The sequence below is a fragment of the Patagioenas fasciata genome, chromosome 16 (assembly GCF_037038585.1).
Source record: "Patagioenas fasciata isolate bPatFas1 chromosome 16, bPatFas1.hap1, whole genome shotgun sequence".
Lineage (NCBI taxonomy): Eukaryota > Metazoa > Chordata > Aves > Columbiformes > Columbidae > Patagioenas > Patagioenas fasciata.
The window spans coordinates 8,644,097-8,659,846 of record NC_092535.1 but is presented as its reverse complement, the minus strand read 5'-3'; the positions used below and the strand labels follow the sequence as shown (position 1 = coordinate 8,659,846).

At 53.1% G+C, this 15,750-nt stretch overlaps 1 protein-coding gene across 2 annotated transcripts in view; it reads right to left on the bottom strand.

Annotated features, from left to right (window-relative positions):
* LAMA5 (laminin subunit alpha 5) overlaps positions 1-15,750 on the bottom strand; it is an 89,324-nt gene that overhangs the window by 15,104 nt on the left and 58,470 nt on the right. Inside the window, exons 23-46 of one of the 2 annotated variants that reach the window (XM_071815414.1) lie at positions 14,169-14,298; positions 11,647-11,789; positions 11,451-11,557; positions 10,605-10,758; positions 10,102-10,262; positions 9,426-9,534; positions 8,840-8,937; positions 8,319-8,520; positions 7,795-7,921; positions 7,465-7,604; positions 6,535-6,650; positions 6,075-6,286; positions 5,653-5,857; positions 5,296-5,440; positions 4,628-4,768; positions 4,061-4,222; positions 3,793-3,894; positions 3,625-3,708; positions 3,081-3,311; positions 2,423-2,536; positions 2,029-2,156; positions 1,734-1,814; positions 1,094-1,308; positions 286-386 (exon numbers count right to left, since the gene is read on the bottom strand). In XM_071815414.1, coding sequence (XP_071671515.1) covers positions 286-386; positions 1,094-1,308; positions 1,734-1,814; positions 2,029-2,156; positions 2,423-2,536; positions 3,081-3,311; positions 3,625-3,708; positions 3,793-3,894; positions 4,061-4,222; positions 4,628-4,768; positions 5,296-5,440; positions 5,653-5,857; positions 6,075-6,286; positions 6,535-6,650; positions 7,465-7,604; positions 7,795-7,921; positions 8,319-8,520; positions 8,840-8,937; positions 9,426-9,534; positions 10,102-10,262; positions 10,605-10,758; positions 11,451-11,557; positions 11,647-11,789; positions 14,169-14,298 — 3,408 coding nt within the window. Of the gene's footprint in view, positions 1-285; positions 387-1,093; positions 1,309-1,733; positions 1,815-2,028; positions 2,157-2,422; positions 2,537-3,080; positions 3,312-3,624; positions 3,709-3,792; positions 3,895-4,060; positions 4,223-4,627; positions 4,769-5,295; positions 5,441-5,652; positions 5,858-6,074; positions 6,287-6,534; positions 6,651-7,464; positions 7,605-7,794; positions 7,922-8,318; positions 8,521-8,839; positions 8,938-9,425; positions 9,535-10,101; positions 10,263-10,604; positions 10,759-11,450; positions 11,558-11,646; positions 11,790-14,168; positions 14,299-14,571; positions 14,711-15,750 lie in introns of both variants that reach the window. The other variant, XM_065849848.2, reaches the window with a different exon arrangement.

Genomic DNA, 15,750 nt, shown 5'->3' with positions numbered 1-15,750 from the left:
TTGCAGAGCTGCTCTTGCCCTGCAATGCCCACACTGTATGCCTGCAGGGAAAAGGGGTTTATTGCAATTTCGCAAAGGATACCAAGCTACTGCCCAGGCTGCAGGTGAACGCTGACTCTGTTGCTTGCTGCCAGAGCTTTAATAAGCTTTTGCAATGTACAGCCAGATCATACAAATCCCATCTTAAACACCTGGCTGCTCACAGGCCTGGGGATGACACACTGGGGCTCCCCCTTGTCCCTGTGCCAAGGACAGCTGACACCCCAGCACGCAGGTGGCCCTCACCTCGCAGCGGTCACAGTGCTGGCCTGTCACTCCAGCCTTGCAGAAGCACTGGCCGGTTTGTGGATGGCACGATTCTGTCCCACAGGGCGAACAGCTGCACTCTGCCAGGGAAAAAAAAAAATACACCCAGTTACATGCCAATGAGGTCGCTCAGCTGCTCGCAAACCTTATTTCCAACGGGGAATGCTATTTCTCCCTTATCTATCACAATCAGAGCAAAGACAGAGCCCCTCTCCTCTTGGATTTGGTCCTTTCAACAACTTATTCCCAAGACGCTGCGCAGAGCCCTGTTGGTGAGCTGCAGTTTGGCAGCTGCTCCTCACAGGGAGATGAGCGGTGCTGGGAGAGGCTGTGCAAACCCACACCCGAGGCAGCACCAGCACCGCTGCTGCACGAGCTGCTCGGGGCAAAACCATTCCAGCCTGGGTGTGCTTTGGAGGCTCACATTCACAGAATCATAGAATCATTTTGGTTGGAAGAGACCTTTAAGAGCATCGAGTCCAACCGTTAACCTAGCACTGCCAAATCCACCTCTAAGCCACGTCCCTAAGAAGCTCAGCCATGCTTCTCGTAAACACCTCCAGGGACAGTGAAGTTGTGATGGAGTTGTGATGCTGGAGGGCAGGTTTTTGGAGGTTTGGTTTGTCTTTTTTTCCTCATTATCCCCTTTGGACGACGTCTGCAGTGTGTGCAGTACAACCAAGCTCATAACTCATCACAGCAGCACACAGCCTCGCTAAGGTGCTAAACACATCTGTGGCCAGTCTGTCCATCTTCCCTCCCCAGCGCTGACTGCTGCCCCACTCACGTGTGCAGTTCTTGGCTACCACCGCGTCCCCATAGTAGCCAGGGCTGCAGAGCTCGCACCGCGTGCCGGCTGTATGGTGCATGCACCCCGTGCAGGCGCCTGTCAGGGGGTCGCAGCTGCTGAACAGCATGTTTGGATCCGTGTTCCCACTGCAGTCACAGGGCTGGCACGAGCTGCCGATCACCAAGGGATTGCCGTAGTACCCTGGGGCACACCTGGAGAAATAGGGCAAGTTAAAGCACAGCCGGGCGTTGCAGGGGGATCTCCACAGCTCATGCTTGAGTCTTGTGCAATTACAGCAGTGCGAGCATCCAGACTTGTAACTGCTGCAACCCTCAGGGATCACAAAGCACTTTGTGTTTTGCCTCACAGTACCCCAGAAAGGTGCCTTTATCACAGACTGCAAGTCAAGGCAAAGCACAGCTACACAACACACCCACGAAAACACAATACATCAGCAGTGCAGATGGCAATAGGGCATGTGAAGGCTGAAAATGACTGAAAGAAATCGTGCCAGAGCAAAGCACACTGGGGACAGAGCCAACCATCTCCTTTGCAGTCTCTACTAGGACAACTTTACTTCTGCCACAGCAGAAGTGGCTGCACAGGATTTGGCTGTGCATGGTGCCATCGCCCTTACCGCTCACAGTTGGGTCCAGCATAGCCCGGCTTGCAAAGGCACTGCATGTTGGAGCCCTTGTGGACACAACCCACGGCAAAACTGAAACGACAAGGGGTGAAGAGGAAGGTGCAGTTACCCCTGAGCCCATCCCAGGGGAACTGATTGCTCGGTGTGGGCTGTTGGGGCCTTGGGGAAAGTGGCCATGGACATGGCTTGGGGACACTGGCCAGTGTCAAGCCCTAATGTGGCACAAGCTGGTTCCCAGTGGTGAATCAGTGAGGCCAAACAGACAATCCCATCCAAGGGTGCTTACTTGTTGGAGGCAACTGAAAGAGGGCATGGACATCCCACACATTGTAGGGGTTCTTTGGCAGAGCTGCTGCCCACATAGCCATCCTTGCATCGCTCGCAGTGGTCTCCCTCCGTGTTGTGCTGGCAGTTCTGCAAGGAAAAGGCCAACTGCGGGCTCAGCACCGACAGCAAGGAATAGTGGGTTTCACAAAGGATGATTCAGTCCTTTCCCTTACCCAGAACTGTCTTTCATCCCCAGCTGACCCTGAGCGGGACCACCCCTGAAACAGCACATGCAGCTAATGCTCCGATCCAGGCACAGTCTTGCCAGCTCAGTTTGTATGTGATGAGCTTTTTAATCACATGCTATAGACCTCATAACTCCAAAATATCCTGCTGTTTCGCTGTTTACTTACAAGGCATATCCCAGAGCCTGGCAGGCACTGATCTGAGTGGCCGTTGCAATGACATGGGATGCATTTTCCCAGAAAGAGCCCCTTGGTGTCCCTGTAGTAACCTGGAGCACATTCCTGAGGACAGAGAAGAAGTCAGAGATCTCAAAAACAGTCCAATGCATTCAGGCAAAACGAAGAGACTAATTTAGTTTCCATGACACAATTCCCACAGGGTTGTACCGATGGAGAAGAGATTAAAAGCAACACCAAAGATTTTTCAGTGCAGCTCCTTCCCAATAAGAGATAGTTGGACAGACAAAAGAACCTATTCCAAGCTGCTGCATGCATTTAATTTTGGTCTGCATCACCTGAACTATTTCTCCATCATGCCTCTTCCGAAATGGCAGAGGCAGCTTCCACACCTCTCCCAGGTGCACTGTGTTGTGGTGGGAGGGGAGCTGGGAGATGATGTTCCTTCCTCTGGCACAACCTGAGCTGTAATTTCAACTGAAGCCCTCAGGGGTCAGCTTGGAAGCTGGTACTCTGGCCCCCACTGCTTTGCACAAACATCCAAACCCTGCGGCTGCCACCCACACCAAGCACGGGGGGTGGCTGAGACCCAAAATGTGACTGTTCGCCTCTCCTCTGCCTGGAGCAGCACGTCTCCTTTCACCCTCACCTGGCAGGAGTCCCCTTGGTAGTTGGCTGGGCACAAGCAGAGCTCCACGTTGCTGGCGCGGATGCCTGTAGCTGTATCTGTTGCCATCTCCAGGACCACGCTGCGCAGGGACACAGATGAAGAGAGCTGGGAGAAGAGCGCCCGGATCTGCAGCTGTTCCAGGTTTGCCAGCACCATCATGAGCTCCTCCCTAGACACGGGGTTGTGTGTTTCTGCGTGCCTGAAGTTCCCCTGATGGGAGAAGACCTGACGTTACTGGCAGGAAGCACAAGACACCTGAACATCCAGCCCAGCCTTCACTTCCCTGCTGCTGGGACGTCTTGCCTTTGAACAGGTAAAACAGCCATGGATCTTCACAGCCAGTTCTACTGTGACTGGCAGCACCTAAAATACCGAGCTCGAAGCAACTGCCTCTTCTAAAAGTTGGAGGAGAAGATCCTTGTGGTCCCTTCCAACCTGGTATTCCATGAATCTGTCTACAGGCTAGTCTTGTCCTTTCAATAGCATCTGAGCACTTGGTAAATGCTTGTGTGTGCAAACTCACCTCCACCAGCTGTAGCTGGCCTTTGTATACATCCCCCGGGGATGGGTACGTGCCTTCCAGAAACATGATGCTCATCTGATTTCCCTGGGAGAAACAAGAAGGTGTCAGTCAGCATCTCATCCTGCTCATGCGGTAGCAGGGGGCACCAGGGAATTTCTGGGGCTGCACCTTTAGGATCACATCAGGGCGGGACTCCACTGGAATGAAGACGTCACCCCTCCGCGGGTTGGAGTGCAGCTCGTAGCGCAGGTGCCCACCATAGGAGGAAACCTAAAGGAGAGGCAAATTGCATTTGTTGCTGCAAGTCCACAGCGCATGGTCAGAGCTGTGCACATTCACCCAGAGCGTGTCAGCGGGCACGCTGCTGGCACGCCTGTTGGTGGGGTCAGGGATGCACGTGGCTGCTGGTCCAGCTTGCTACTGTGCTCTTACTTACCCGGTCCCCAAGGTAGGAGCTGGGTGCAACCCAGTAGAGCTCCTGGTAGGCATCCAGAAGGTTCTTGAGATCAGCGTGGACGAGCTGCTCGCGCAGGCTCAGGGTCGCTGGCACTTCCTGGCGGTCACTGCTCAACAAGAGCCACCCGTTCATGTCAACAAACTGTGGGAAAAGAGCAATCACAGACAGATCTTCTAGTGGAGCTACAGAAGGTAGCTGGATGCTGGTGCTCCAGAAGAGCAAGTCCCAGAGCAGCAGAAAGGATAATACCAGGTTTAGAACCTCACATGCATTCTGATGAAGCTACTGGAAAGCTCATCATCACCCCTGCCTCCCATCTGGCACAGTCCCCCCACACCATGACTTCCCACCCTATTAGACCCCAGAGATCAGGAAAAGGGGCTGGAAAGTGGGAGACGGGCACAGGGAGACAAAGATAACCCTCCTCATGGTGTATCTTCCAGAGGGGTGGGATTAATGCAGGACAGAGACCTGAGGGCAGCGGGGAACCAGGGGGACAAGGAACACAACTGCACCACAGGCTCTGGTGGCCCTGGCCCCTCTCACCTCAGCTCGGTGCTTCTCAGCACTGCGGCAGCGATCGGTGGCACCGAAGCAGAAACACTTGGTGCAGCCCTTGGGGTTGCTGGCATCCAAAGAAAATGTCCCCAGGCGGCACTGGTCGCACCTTGGACCCTCCACGTTTTCCTGGAAGACAAGCAAAGCCCAACAGCATCAGCAGCTTCTCACAGAGCCTTCAAGGAGGACAGAGATGGCTGTACAAGTGATTAAAGCACAATTATCAGTGCCCGCACGGGTTTGCTTGCACAGCACCCATGAAACATTAAATTAACCTGGAGAAAGCACTTGTGAGCCCTGCAAAGGGGCTGGAGCAGGCAGTTAAGCAGCAGTTGCAGCTACTCTGCTGTCATGAAGACAGAGAAGGAGTAACAGGGCTGAAAGCTTTCCCTGCAATGAGCTCTGACACAGGGTTGGACCCAAACTGCCCGTCTCCCATGACGGCCAAAGGAATAAGCCTTCATGGCAAGGGAAGATGGGGAGAAGGAGTCTTTCTGAACCCACCAGCACATGAGGCAGGCTGGCTGCAGCTCAGGCACTCTCCTTCTCCAGCCCTGCTCCCTCCTGGCACATCAGACACACACATTCCCCCACAGCCAGAGCAGGAGAGTCGAGCTGAGGAGAAAGGCACTGCGTGAAGGCATCTAAGGACTGACCTTGCAGTGACACTGCCCCGTGACTGGGTCACACACGCTGGCTTCGGTGCCAGCCAGGTGGCAGTCGCAGCGCCGGCAGTTGGGGTAGTGGTAGTAGCCAGGGGCGCAGAGGTCACACTGTCGCCCGATGATATTGGGCTTGCACCTGAATGGGATGGAAGAGCCACAGCATGAGAAACCTCTGCCTTGTGCGGCTGTGCTGGGAGCAGCCAGGCTCTCAGAGCTTCACCCATGCTGGCACAGACACAATGCTGATGAGGATGTCCCCATTTTTCAGCCTGCCCAAGTGTCCCATCGCCCCAGCAGCCACCAGAGACACCGGCAGACATGCCCGGTGCCAGCACAGGGCTCCCTCACCTGCACTGCCCGCTGTTCACATCGCAGCCAGGCTCCGTCAGCTCCTGCACGCCAGGCCGAGAGCAATTACAGTCCTCGCAGCCGATGAGGGGGTGGCAGCCGAAGGTCTGGGGCTCGCAGACAACGCACTCCGGCTTCAGGGTGTGTGGACGGCAGATGCACTGCCCCGTCACTTCGTCGCAGAGACGTGTCCCGCAGTCGCAGGCTGGAAGGGGCAGAAACGGGGCTGTGTTTGGGGGAGCCCAAGGAGAGTGCAAGGCGACGGATGCAAAGCTCAACTGCTTTGCAGGCAGTTGGGCTGTTTTCACGCAAGTGGAGCCATTACAGGGCTGGAAAATACAGCCATTTCCCAAATCAGCCGCAGCCCTAAGAAGCAAAATGGCCAGTGCTGGGAAGGCAGAGCAGGAGACGGGACAACTCACGCCTGCAGTTGGGGAAGCCCCAGTAGCCGGTGGCGCAGCGGGAGCACTCTCGCCCGATGACGTTGGACCTGCAGGGACACTGCCCGCCAAAGGGCTCGCACTGGCTGCCCCGTGCCCCGGCCTCATGGCACCCGCAGGGCTGCGCCCCGTTGTTGTAGAAGAGGGAGAGTGAGATGGCGGAGTCGCGGCAGAACCTTGACGATGTGCTGGGGCTGCAGGGGAAGACAAGAGGAGTCACTGTGCACACCCCTACAGCCTCCTGCCACCCCGAAATCCAGCAGGATCTCCTGCAGCAAGAGGTACTGAGGGAAGGAGAGACCCACGATCACTGAGATCCCCCAAATACCCACAGGTCTGGTCATAAGATAAGGAATGTCTTAACCAGATCTCTTCCCTGCCACACAGGAAGGGGTTTTTGCTCCCTGAGGAGTGTGCAGCCACCCAAGGCCAAGTGTCTCACTTGATGTAGAAGCTGTTGATGCCACAGCTGCTGATGAAATCGTAGGACTTGTCCAAGGGTTCCTCCTGCAGGTACTGAGAGCTGTAGCTGTCCTCGGGCACCACAAGGATGTAATCCTGTAAGGCAAGGATATGATGGATGAGCCAGATTCCTCAGCTGACCCAGACAGACAAAATCCATAATGACCTTACTCAAAAAGCGCAAACGCACCCTCAACTTCTCATCAGCTCATCCCTTGCTGGGACAGAACTAAAAACACGGAGTGTCCGAGTACGAGAAAGACCAGGGACCACCTCTCCATTGGGGTCAGTCAATCAAGGTCCATCTAATCTAGTGTTCCATGTGAGGAGTGGCCCAAACTCACTGGAGCGAAAAGAGACAGAACACCCCCAAAGGGCAGCACTGACTGTACTGCAGCAGAGACAAGCAGCCACTGTCATCTTAAACTCCTGGACATGAAGGCTCTTGGGTTCCAGTCCTGTCTTTCAGCCATTTATCCAAATATTGGTCAACTTTCCAGTCCTGTTGCCTGAGGATAACAAGGGCTACCTGCTCCCACAATGAAACCTGCCAGAACAAACAATGCTATGCAGGTTCAAAATACTACTGGGGCAGGAAAAAGGCTTATTCTGATCATCACAAGCTATGTTTGCAGAGCAACAGCTTCCATTTCTGCGTTTTCTTGGTATCAAAGTCAGACAGTGAGGGATAACTGTCATATACAGATCCTGTCTCTCTGAATCCTTCCCTCAATTCTACACCACTACAGTTGGAGATTTTTAGGGTAGTTCAGAAACCGAGTGATGATGGGAAATATTCCTGCAGTTACACAATGACAAAAACCCCCAAGGACAAACTCCAGCCCTGCTGGAATCATGAGGCTGGAGCCTGGTCCAGCACACCCCAGGAGCTCCCCCAAGAGCTGCTCACCAGCCACAGCTGTTTGCCCTCTGGCACTCGAACAACCACTGTCAGATCATTATCCGTAACATCCAGGATAATCTGGTCCTCAGAAACTACCAGGCTCCGGCACCCGTAGCCATGTGGGCAGAAAGCAGCATTGGTCTGACCTGAAAAAACAACAGACTTGTTAGTCTGACATTTCCCTACAGTCCCCATCACACCCTCCTGGTTTGGAATAGATGAGCTGGGCTTGCTGCAGATTTTTGCATTCCTCCGAGAACCCCTGGTTACCCCCGGCACAAAAAACTTCCCAGGGCTTCTGTGTACCAGCAGCTTCCCCCAGGTCCCTGCTCTCACCTTGCCAGATGCGCCCACCGTTGATGAACACTTCCACAGGGAAGGTGGGGTGGTTGGGCTGGTAGTAGTGCAGGATGAACGCGTAGCGTCCCAGGCTCTGGATGCGGCTGTTAAACACAACGGCAGCCTGGCCCAAAACAGGAGAACAAAGAGACAAAACCTCACATCCTATGGCTGTAATCACAGCCTGGATATTTTTCATTCTTGCATAAATTCGGGCTTTTATTGCACAACTGTCAGGTCTAGAGATTTTTGGGGAATTGACCCCCCCCCCATCTCCACATTCCCCTCTGTAATGGTGCCACTTACAAAGCTTTTTTTGGGAGCTCAGAGAACCAAGTAGGGTCGAATGGAGGTAAGACATGACAGTCCACAAGAATTACAGGTTCAGGGACAAGTTTAAAGTCCAGATTAAATTCTGAAAATGCTAATTGCTAAATTGCTAAAGCTACTCAATAGAGAAGGAAACCCCACGCCCCAGGTGTCCAGTGTCACAGCACCATCAACCCAGCCCATGCCGCTACCTGTGGTGGCTGCAGGAGGATGAGCTCTGTGGTGGGATCCACTGCCGTGGGCGGTCGAGGTGCAGGATCCACCGGGACCCCAGCGGGGGCCACATGAACAGCCTGAGACAGGGGGACGTCAGGGGCGATGGGCAGAGCCTGGCCCCCCTCCAAAATAATCGACTGAGAAAGCTTCAGGAACCTCGAGGGAACACAAGAGCTGCTGCAAAACAAGGACAAAAAGGGATGTAAAGATCTCAGACAAGGAAAGAGAGAGGCTCCGGGTCCTGGCAGGAGAAGTACACCCTGTAACATGCGGCAGATTACGAAGCGTGCCTGCCAAGGGAGAGGTTTCTACCAAGACTTCTGGGACATGGACTCAGTGGGAAGAACAGGAAACTTCCACAGGCTAATTCATGTGCAAATGTATATTCAACACAGTGTCAAAAATGTGGACACAGTGTGTGTCTCTTGCTGCATGTACGCGAATAAACTGCTTTTGGAAACAGCCATCTTCAGGCTGAGGGACCCAAGACTCTTACCTGTTGGACGAAAACGTGCCATGGACACTGATGCAATGCACCTTCGGCTCGATGAACTCCATGGTGAACTGCGCAGCGGGTACAAGGTACACTTTGTGCTGCCGTACAGGAAAGAGAGAAACACCCAGTTACACGACAGCCTCTGCCACTGGGAGCCTATGGCAGCTCTGTGTCCTCCAGCGATCCAGCTGACCACACTAAGCATCTCCTTATCACACTTCAGCTCACGCACAGCAGGTCACACCTCTGTTTACTGCCCCTTATTCCTCGGCACAAACCCTAAGGCATTTAGGAGCTGCACATATTTATGGGATTCTTCTAATCCTTGCTTAAGCAACTGCCTATGCTTTCAAGGGGAAACAGAAAGAAGCCACACTGCTGCAGAGCTCCCTCTGCACAGAGCAGCTGCTTCTCTCCATCTTCTCCCAAATCCCAGTCCCACGATCTACTTCAAATCACACCGCTGACCACCTTGGACTGCTCAGGACATAGACTAAGATCTAGTATCCAGTCCAAAGAGGACTAGAAAAAACTTTCTCCACGTTAGGCACCACTCCTGTTTCTCCTCCTTGCAACCTGCCCTTACCAGGAAGAAGTCAGCCAGATCAGAGGTGAAGCGAACGGTGGCCTCTGAGGTAAGTTCAAAAGTTGCCATGCGGCTCTGGGAATCTACAGCAATCCCTCGGCAAAGGAAACTGCAAGAGAAACACAAATTCTGAAGCCAGCCTTGTGAAGGGTCCTGACCCATATCTTGTCTTGCCAGCTATATGTCCTGAAGGTATTTATACAAACTCCCTGGAAATCTTTCGGTGCCTCTTCTGGCAAGTCGTAAGAGCGAAATCTCTCAAGGACACTCCAGACATTTGTTTCCTACTGCAAAGGTTGCAGTCTGAAGTCAGACACTTCAACAGTAAGGGACAGGGGTCGACCTGCATCAAGAGGTTCAATAAACCTGCCTGTAGGCCATTCTCTAAGTCAGGGTCGCGCCAATGTACCCAGCTGTAAATGGGAGCAGCACGTTATCTCCTGGCAGAGGCACTAGAGGACTATGTTGGCTCAGGAATGTATTTCCCAGGGATGGCCAGTCACTAAAATTCATGTCCAGCTAGAATGAGTTTGTTCATACACAGCTGAGATGTACAACGCTGACGCATCGCTGTGTTCACGTGATAAAGCAGAAAAAGCTCAGCTAGGGGGTTGTGTCTGCCCTTGCCACGTCAGAGGAGGACCGAACCCTTTCTCCTTCTCAGAGATGGCCATACCTGTAGACACACGGGTAGAAGATGAACGTGCCCTGCTGCATGGCTAAGTGCGGCGAGCTCACAGCAACACCCACTGTCTGAAGAGCATTGGTGTTGGCGTACTCCACCACCAGTAAGTATTTCCCGGGCTGGGCAACAGGCAAGGACAGCTGGACTTCCACCTGGAGGACAGAGGCACGGTTGAGCAGGGGTGTCCCATCCCGCTCCCCACAGCGAATACGTGCAGGATGCTACAAACCAGCCTCCTCTGCAGCTGAGGGGACAACAGGCCAACTCTTACCATACACCACACGTGTCCTTGCAAGCCCTTTGCGTGTGAGACGTAGCTTTTGGGTGCCCCAAACAATGGGGTGTGCAAGACTGATGGACTAACAAGTGGGGTATACAGAAGTGCAAAACCCTTCCGACAACCTGCCCGGTTGTATGTGAAGCACCAGAGCGGGGGAGCAGAGGGGTGAGCACCACAGGGGCCACGTGAGCGATGAAACAGAAGTGCCACTCACATCACTGCCACTGCACATCGCCATCCGGGGATGGGAGGGGGTGAGCTGCTCCGTGGGACACGCTCTGGGTAAGCGGTTGTCCAGCCTGCACACTGCATCCACGCCTGACGCTGCAGGAAAGCCGTCCACGGACAGGTACTTGTACAAGAGGCAGCTAAAAACATCAGGTAAAAATTGTAAAGTGCAATTGTTAGATCGAGATTGAAGTACACCCGCACATCCTGATCCCATCAAGATTTGCAAAAGGCTTTGCTCTAACATGAGGACCCCACTGCCCAAGGGAGCATCTCAGGTCAGTGTGGAGCAAGAGATTGTGTATTATAGGGTCAGTGAGGGCAGTAACAACAACAAACTTCTCTCCTTGCAACGTGCTTTATCCTGGGGACCATTGCTGTAGGGGAGGGGACAACTGGACACCATGGACAGAGGGATCCTGGGCAGAGCAAGCAGACACACTGAGATGCTCTCAGTACTACCAAACTCTACCCATTCATCTAAAATAGTCCAGCAAGACCCAACTCATTGTAGCCATTTTCCAGGACTGCTGACTGACATCCAACCCATCACTGGGAATCCAGCCTAGCAGAGGACTGGTCCATGGTCTTACTGGGTGAGGTGGCCCTCCGGGGTCCACAAGAACACACAGGATGCCTGTGCCATGGATGGGGAGATCTAAGCATTGGCTTTCTGGGCCACTGCAGGTTCAGCAAGTCAAATCAACCCCAGCAAAGTGCTCCATTAAGCAGTTCTACTGCATCCAGACCCTCCCAGAGTATATATTTCTTAACCCCAGGCCAAGAGGAGCTGAGTAGGTCCCACACAGCATTAAGACATGGAGATTCTTACTTCTGGGTGGCTTGTCCAGGTGCTGGCTGGTAGGTACATGGCTCTGTGACCTTCAGCTGCAGTATTGGTGCTTCATAGTATGAGCTGGGTAGCAAAACCAGATAGTCCTAGGAGGAGAGATGCGAGAGTTGGTTATGTTTGAGACACTTGCCCCCAGGGAGCTGCTGAAGCCCCCCCTGTGGTGGATGGTCCTTACCAGCAGCACACCCTCTGCTTCAACAACCAGAGACCAGGTGTTGGGGTTGAGTACGAAGGGCTCCCCAAAGCTGTTCTGGGGGACGGTGACAAAGGCTGGCTCCGTGCTGGGAGCAAAGACAATCTGCTTGGTCTGCTCTGTACCTGGAGCGGGAGGGATGAGAGGCTGTGAAGGGTCTGGGATGGAAAACCCAGGGCTGCAAATCGGAGGCTGCGCTCGGGGAAGCAGCTCTGTAGTGCAGCGGGGAGTCCCGGGCTCCTGCTCTCCCAGTGCTGCCATAGCAGAGGCACCACAATCCCACACTGCCCTGTAACAGACATCCATTCTCAGTCTGCTCAGCTGCTTAACGGGAGGAAAAGAACAACACACACAATAAATCACTACAATCCTTAATGCTAATCCACAGCTCTCTCAGTGTGCTCTGCATCCCTGGACTGCGAAGCACAGAGTACTGCACACCAAGGAGTGTTTTGCCAGCTAGAGAAGGAAGGAACTCATCTGTGAAGAATTTATTCTGAGACAGATAAAAAGAATTGCCCAGGTATGTTCTTCCTTAGGGATATTCTCACCCCAGCCCCACAGGCAAGACAGCTGTCTTCTGGCAAACTCTCAAACCCCCAGGCTGTGCTCCTGTCTTTCTTGCCAGCCACAGACTTTGTGCCTGAGATTTAGACATTAATTTTAAGGGACAGGACAGAATGCATTTAACACCCAATCCTGCTGTTGTTGAACAGCTCCTTGGCTCAGCTGACACATTCCTGTAACCTTTGAATTCATTAACTTTGGATGCAATAACAGTGCAGCACCTAGCAGCAGACTGTCTGCCTGTCTAGGAGTCTCAGGAGTGTTTTGAAGAGCACAGGTGAGAGGGATTCACTGAACAGGGCTACGTGGTGAGGAGACGAGACGAAGATGAAAGTGAGGAATGTGGCACGCTGGCTATCCATGTGTGGTACGTGGACATCGAGGCATAATGCAGAGGGCCAGAAGCCAAAGCAAGGGGTTCGTGCTGCTGCCAGGATGGGTGACAGCCCTGCCCATGTGTGCTGGCATCAGCGGAAGCCGAGCCCTTGCTTTGTCAGATGGGAAGCAGGGGTGAGGATGCAAGGAACAAAGAGATGTCCCTGAACAGGCAATGGGGTAGATTTCTTGAAGAGCTGAAGTTTCTCATTCTTTTCAGATGACAACTCAAACCGAGGTGGCTCCTGCAGGTGGGGTGGGAGAAACTGGTCTGCAAACAGAGTACTTGGAAAAGTCTTCCCTTTTTGCAAGCCGCATCTTCCAGCTTATCTTCTTGCCAGGCCACTTGTCTACCATGTGAAACCCATTTCCCCTTGGCAGAAGGTGGTTCAGCGTTTCTGGAGCTGATCTGGCCTATTAAGGAATCTGCCCTCTGGACCCCACTGCTGGTGTGTCAGTCTGGCAGCTTGCTTTCAGCACTAGAAAAATCAAATATTGCTTCTGAGCAAGGAGGGAAGCACATTATAAAGGAAATGAGCTCTACTGCTGGATAGGACAGATTAAATACTTTCTAATCGGTGGGATCCTAAAGCATGAGCATGGCTCACGTTTCTCCCATCTTTCTGCTGTGTAATATGACTGCTCATAAATATAATCAGCTATTTTTCCTCTCAAAAAAAAAGTAGAAAAATAATATCTTGGCGTTTCAGACCTTGTGTATCACATCAAAGGCAAAACACCTCCTATGTCAATTCAAAACAGGGGAGAGAACTTCACCCGCTGATAAATTCAGTAGCTGGTGTTGACAGCCATGTGCTGTGCACGTGTGGTCTGGAAGAGCTTCAGCAGGACGATGTGGTAGTGGCATTAGAAGAGGTAAAATCAGTCAGCCAACCACTCACTGGGGCACTCGCACGGCCTCAGGTCTGCCCCCACGCAGTCTTGCTCATAGATATATTAGTTGTCCAGGTCTCTAGGCTTGTTCAACCATCTTTTGGTATCTCTTGTCCTTCTCCAGCAGCTCACGGCTTGATAAGAAGACATCGCACCAGAGTGTGATGCCTGTATAACACACGCGTTTCCACTCCACTTCCAAGCCTCACGCCACGTGTAAAGCCAGCAGCCTAGTTTGGAAGAAGTGCAAGGCAAGGGCAGGTCTGCCACATTAGGGCACCCGCGAAATAAAACCACGTCCAGCTGCCAAAGTTTGGATCCAGTTCCCAGCACTTGGCCCATTCTGGTTTTATGGAAACTCAGTTCAGTTCTGGCTGGGGCACTGGGGTGATCTTGTCCTGTATCAAATTGTACATCAGCCAGATCTCGGAGCAGCCTGGCTGCTAACAGTCCTCATCACGCAGCGCCAGGACTGGGGGCCAACTTGCTGCTGCTTTGTTAAGTAAGGGGGGGCTGCAAACTCAAATCAGCCTTTTCAATTGGAAGGGCAGGACTAATGGGATAAAGCCATATGGAAGTGTCTTCTGGAAAGGATGATGCAGAAGGTTGCCTGGGATGGGGAGGAGGTGGCGATGGCGCAGGGGAGCAGAGCAGTCTGGGATCCTTACCTCTCCTTCGTGGCTGATAAGCTGTAATTTTGCCATACACAGTGGCCCCTCCTGAATTAATATACCTCAGGATGACATGGAACAGATAGAGCTCTGCCTCCTTCACGTCTACAGTGACTCTGATTTTATTCTGCAAAAAGCAAAAAAGCACATGGGGCCACACGTCACCGGCGGGGGCAGCTCCTGGCTGCTAACCCACCCTGCGGGAGAGCCTGACCCGCCTGCCTACCTGCCTGCCTGCCTCTCTTCTCCCCCTCCCTCGCCATCCCATGGCACAGCGCTGGCCGGCCACCTGGGACGGGCACACCTGGGACGGGCACACCTGGGACGGGCAAAGGGGCAGAGGAGCAGTGTCGCAGCGTGGGATGCTCTGAGTTAGTCTAGAAGTGAAAAGTGCACTTACAGTTGCCACAAACATTAAATTTTCCTTCCTCAACGACCGAGACCCTCCCTTCCACACTGGCGGGCCCCCGGCTGACGTAGCGGAAGACGAGGCGGAAGAGGTCGGGGGATGTCACATTGAGAGTCACCACTACCTTGGGCTGGTGGGAGAGAGAAAGGGGAGAGAAGCAGAGCACACCTTCAGTTACCTCCACCGCCCACAGCTGCCAGCCCAAGCGCAGCCACTCGGCTTCACTGCTCCCAAAGCAACATGCCACAGCGCACGGAGGAGACAAGCACATCGGCCCTGTGGCACAGTCATGGCATGGCCATCCCTTTTGGGGACAGCCACCAAGGGAACAACCTGCCTGCAGGGCTCTGAGCACATCTGGAAGATGCTGTGGCACAACTGGGTGGTTTGGCTACTCCAGGGCACACACCATTCCAAAGGAAAGGTTTTAAGGAGTTCTTGCTTTCGTTATCGGCATGTTGCTTTTGGGCTTCATGTGCCGTAACCAGACAGCAAGTACCAAGGGTTGAAGCTCTTGCCCTTGCGTTTAGGGGGCTCTGCCCAGATGCCTACACAGGAGGCTGCAAACTGAGCTGCTGTCTCATTCTTGGGAACCTGCAATGCTAAGAACCAGTGCTGCTAAGGGAGTGTGTCACCTGTCACCAACAGGCTTGTCAGCCCTCCGCCTGCCTGGACACTGTTTGGCAAGATCCCAAATAAGGAGATGCTAAAGTCTGACCCATTTCAAAGAGATCTAAGCATCTGCCTAAATACCCTCCGATCTATAGGGCAAATCTGGACTCTGCCCTGGGACTCCTAATGAGGGCTCTGTGTTCTTCAAAGCTCCAGTTACACACCAGCTTCCCACTGGAGACTAAACTGGATGGATCTTGCAAGGTCAACTACGGGCGAGACCTGCCAGCAGAAAGCCACATGCTAGTCCATCTATCAAGGCCTATTTCTATCTCAGATGCCAACACCGGATGCAAAACAAAAGCTGTGAGCTTGAGCATGAGCTCCATCCTTACGCTTTAAGGCTGGGGTTTTCTCAAGGGAACCTACAGGAGTTTGTTGCTTAGCTCCTACCTACAAATTCAACAAAAAATCGCTGATGCATTTGGCCTCTCTGTTATTTTGCCTTAGCATGAAAAAGGGAAGCAAACTGAAAGTACATGCACCAGAATAAGGACT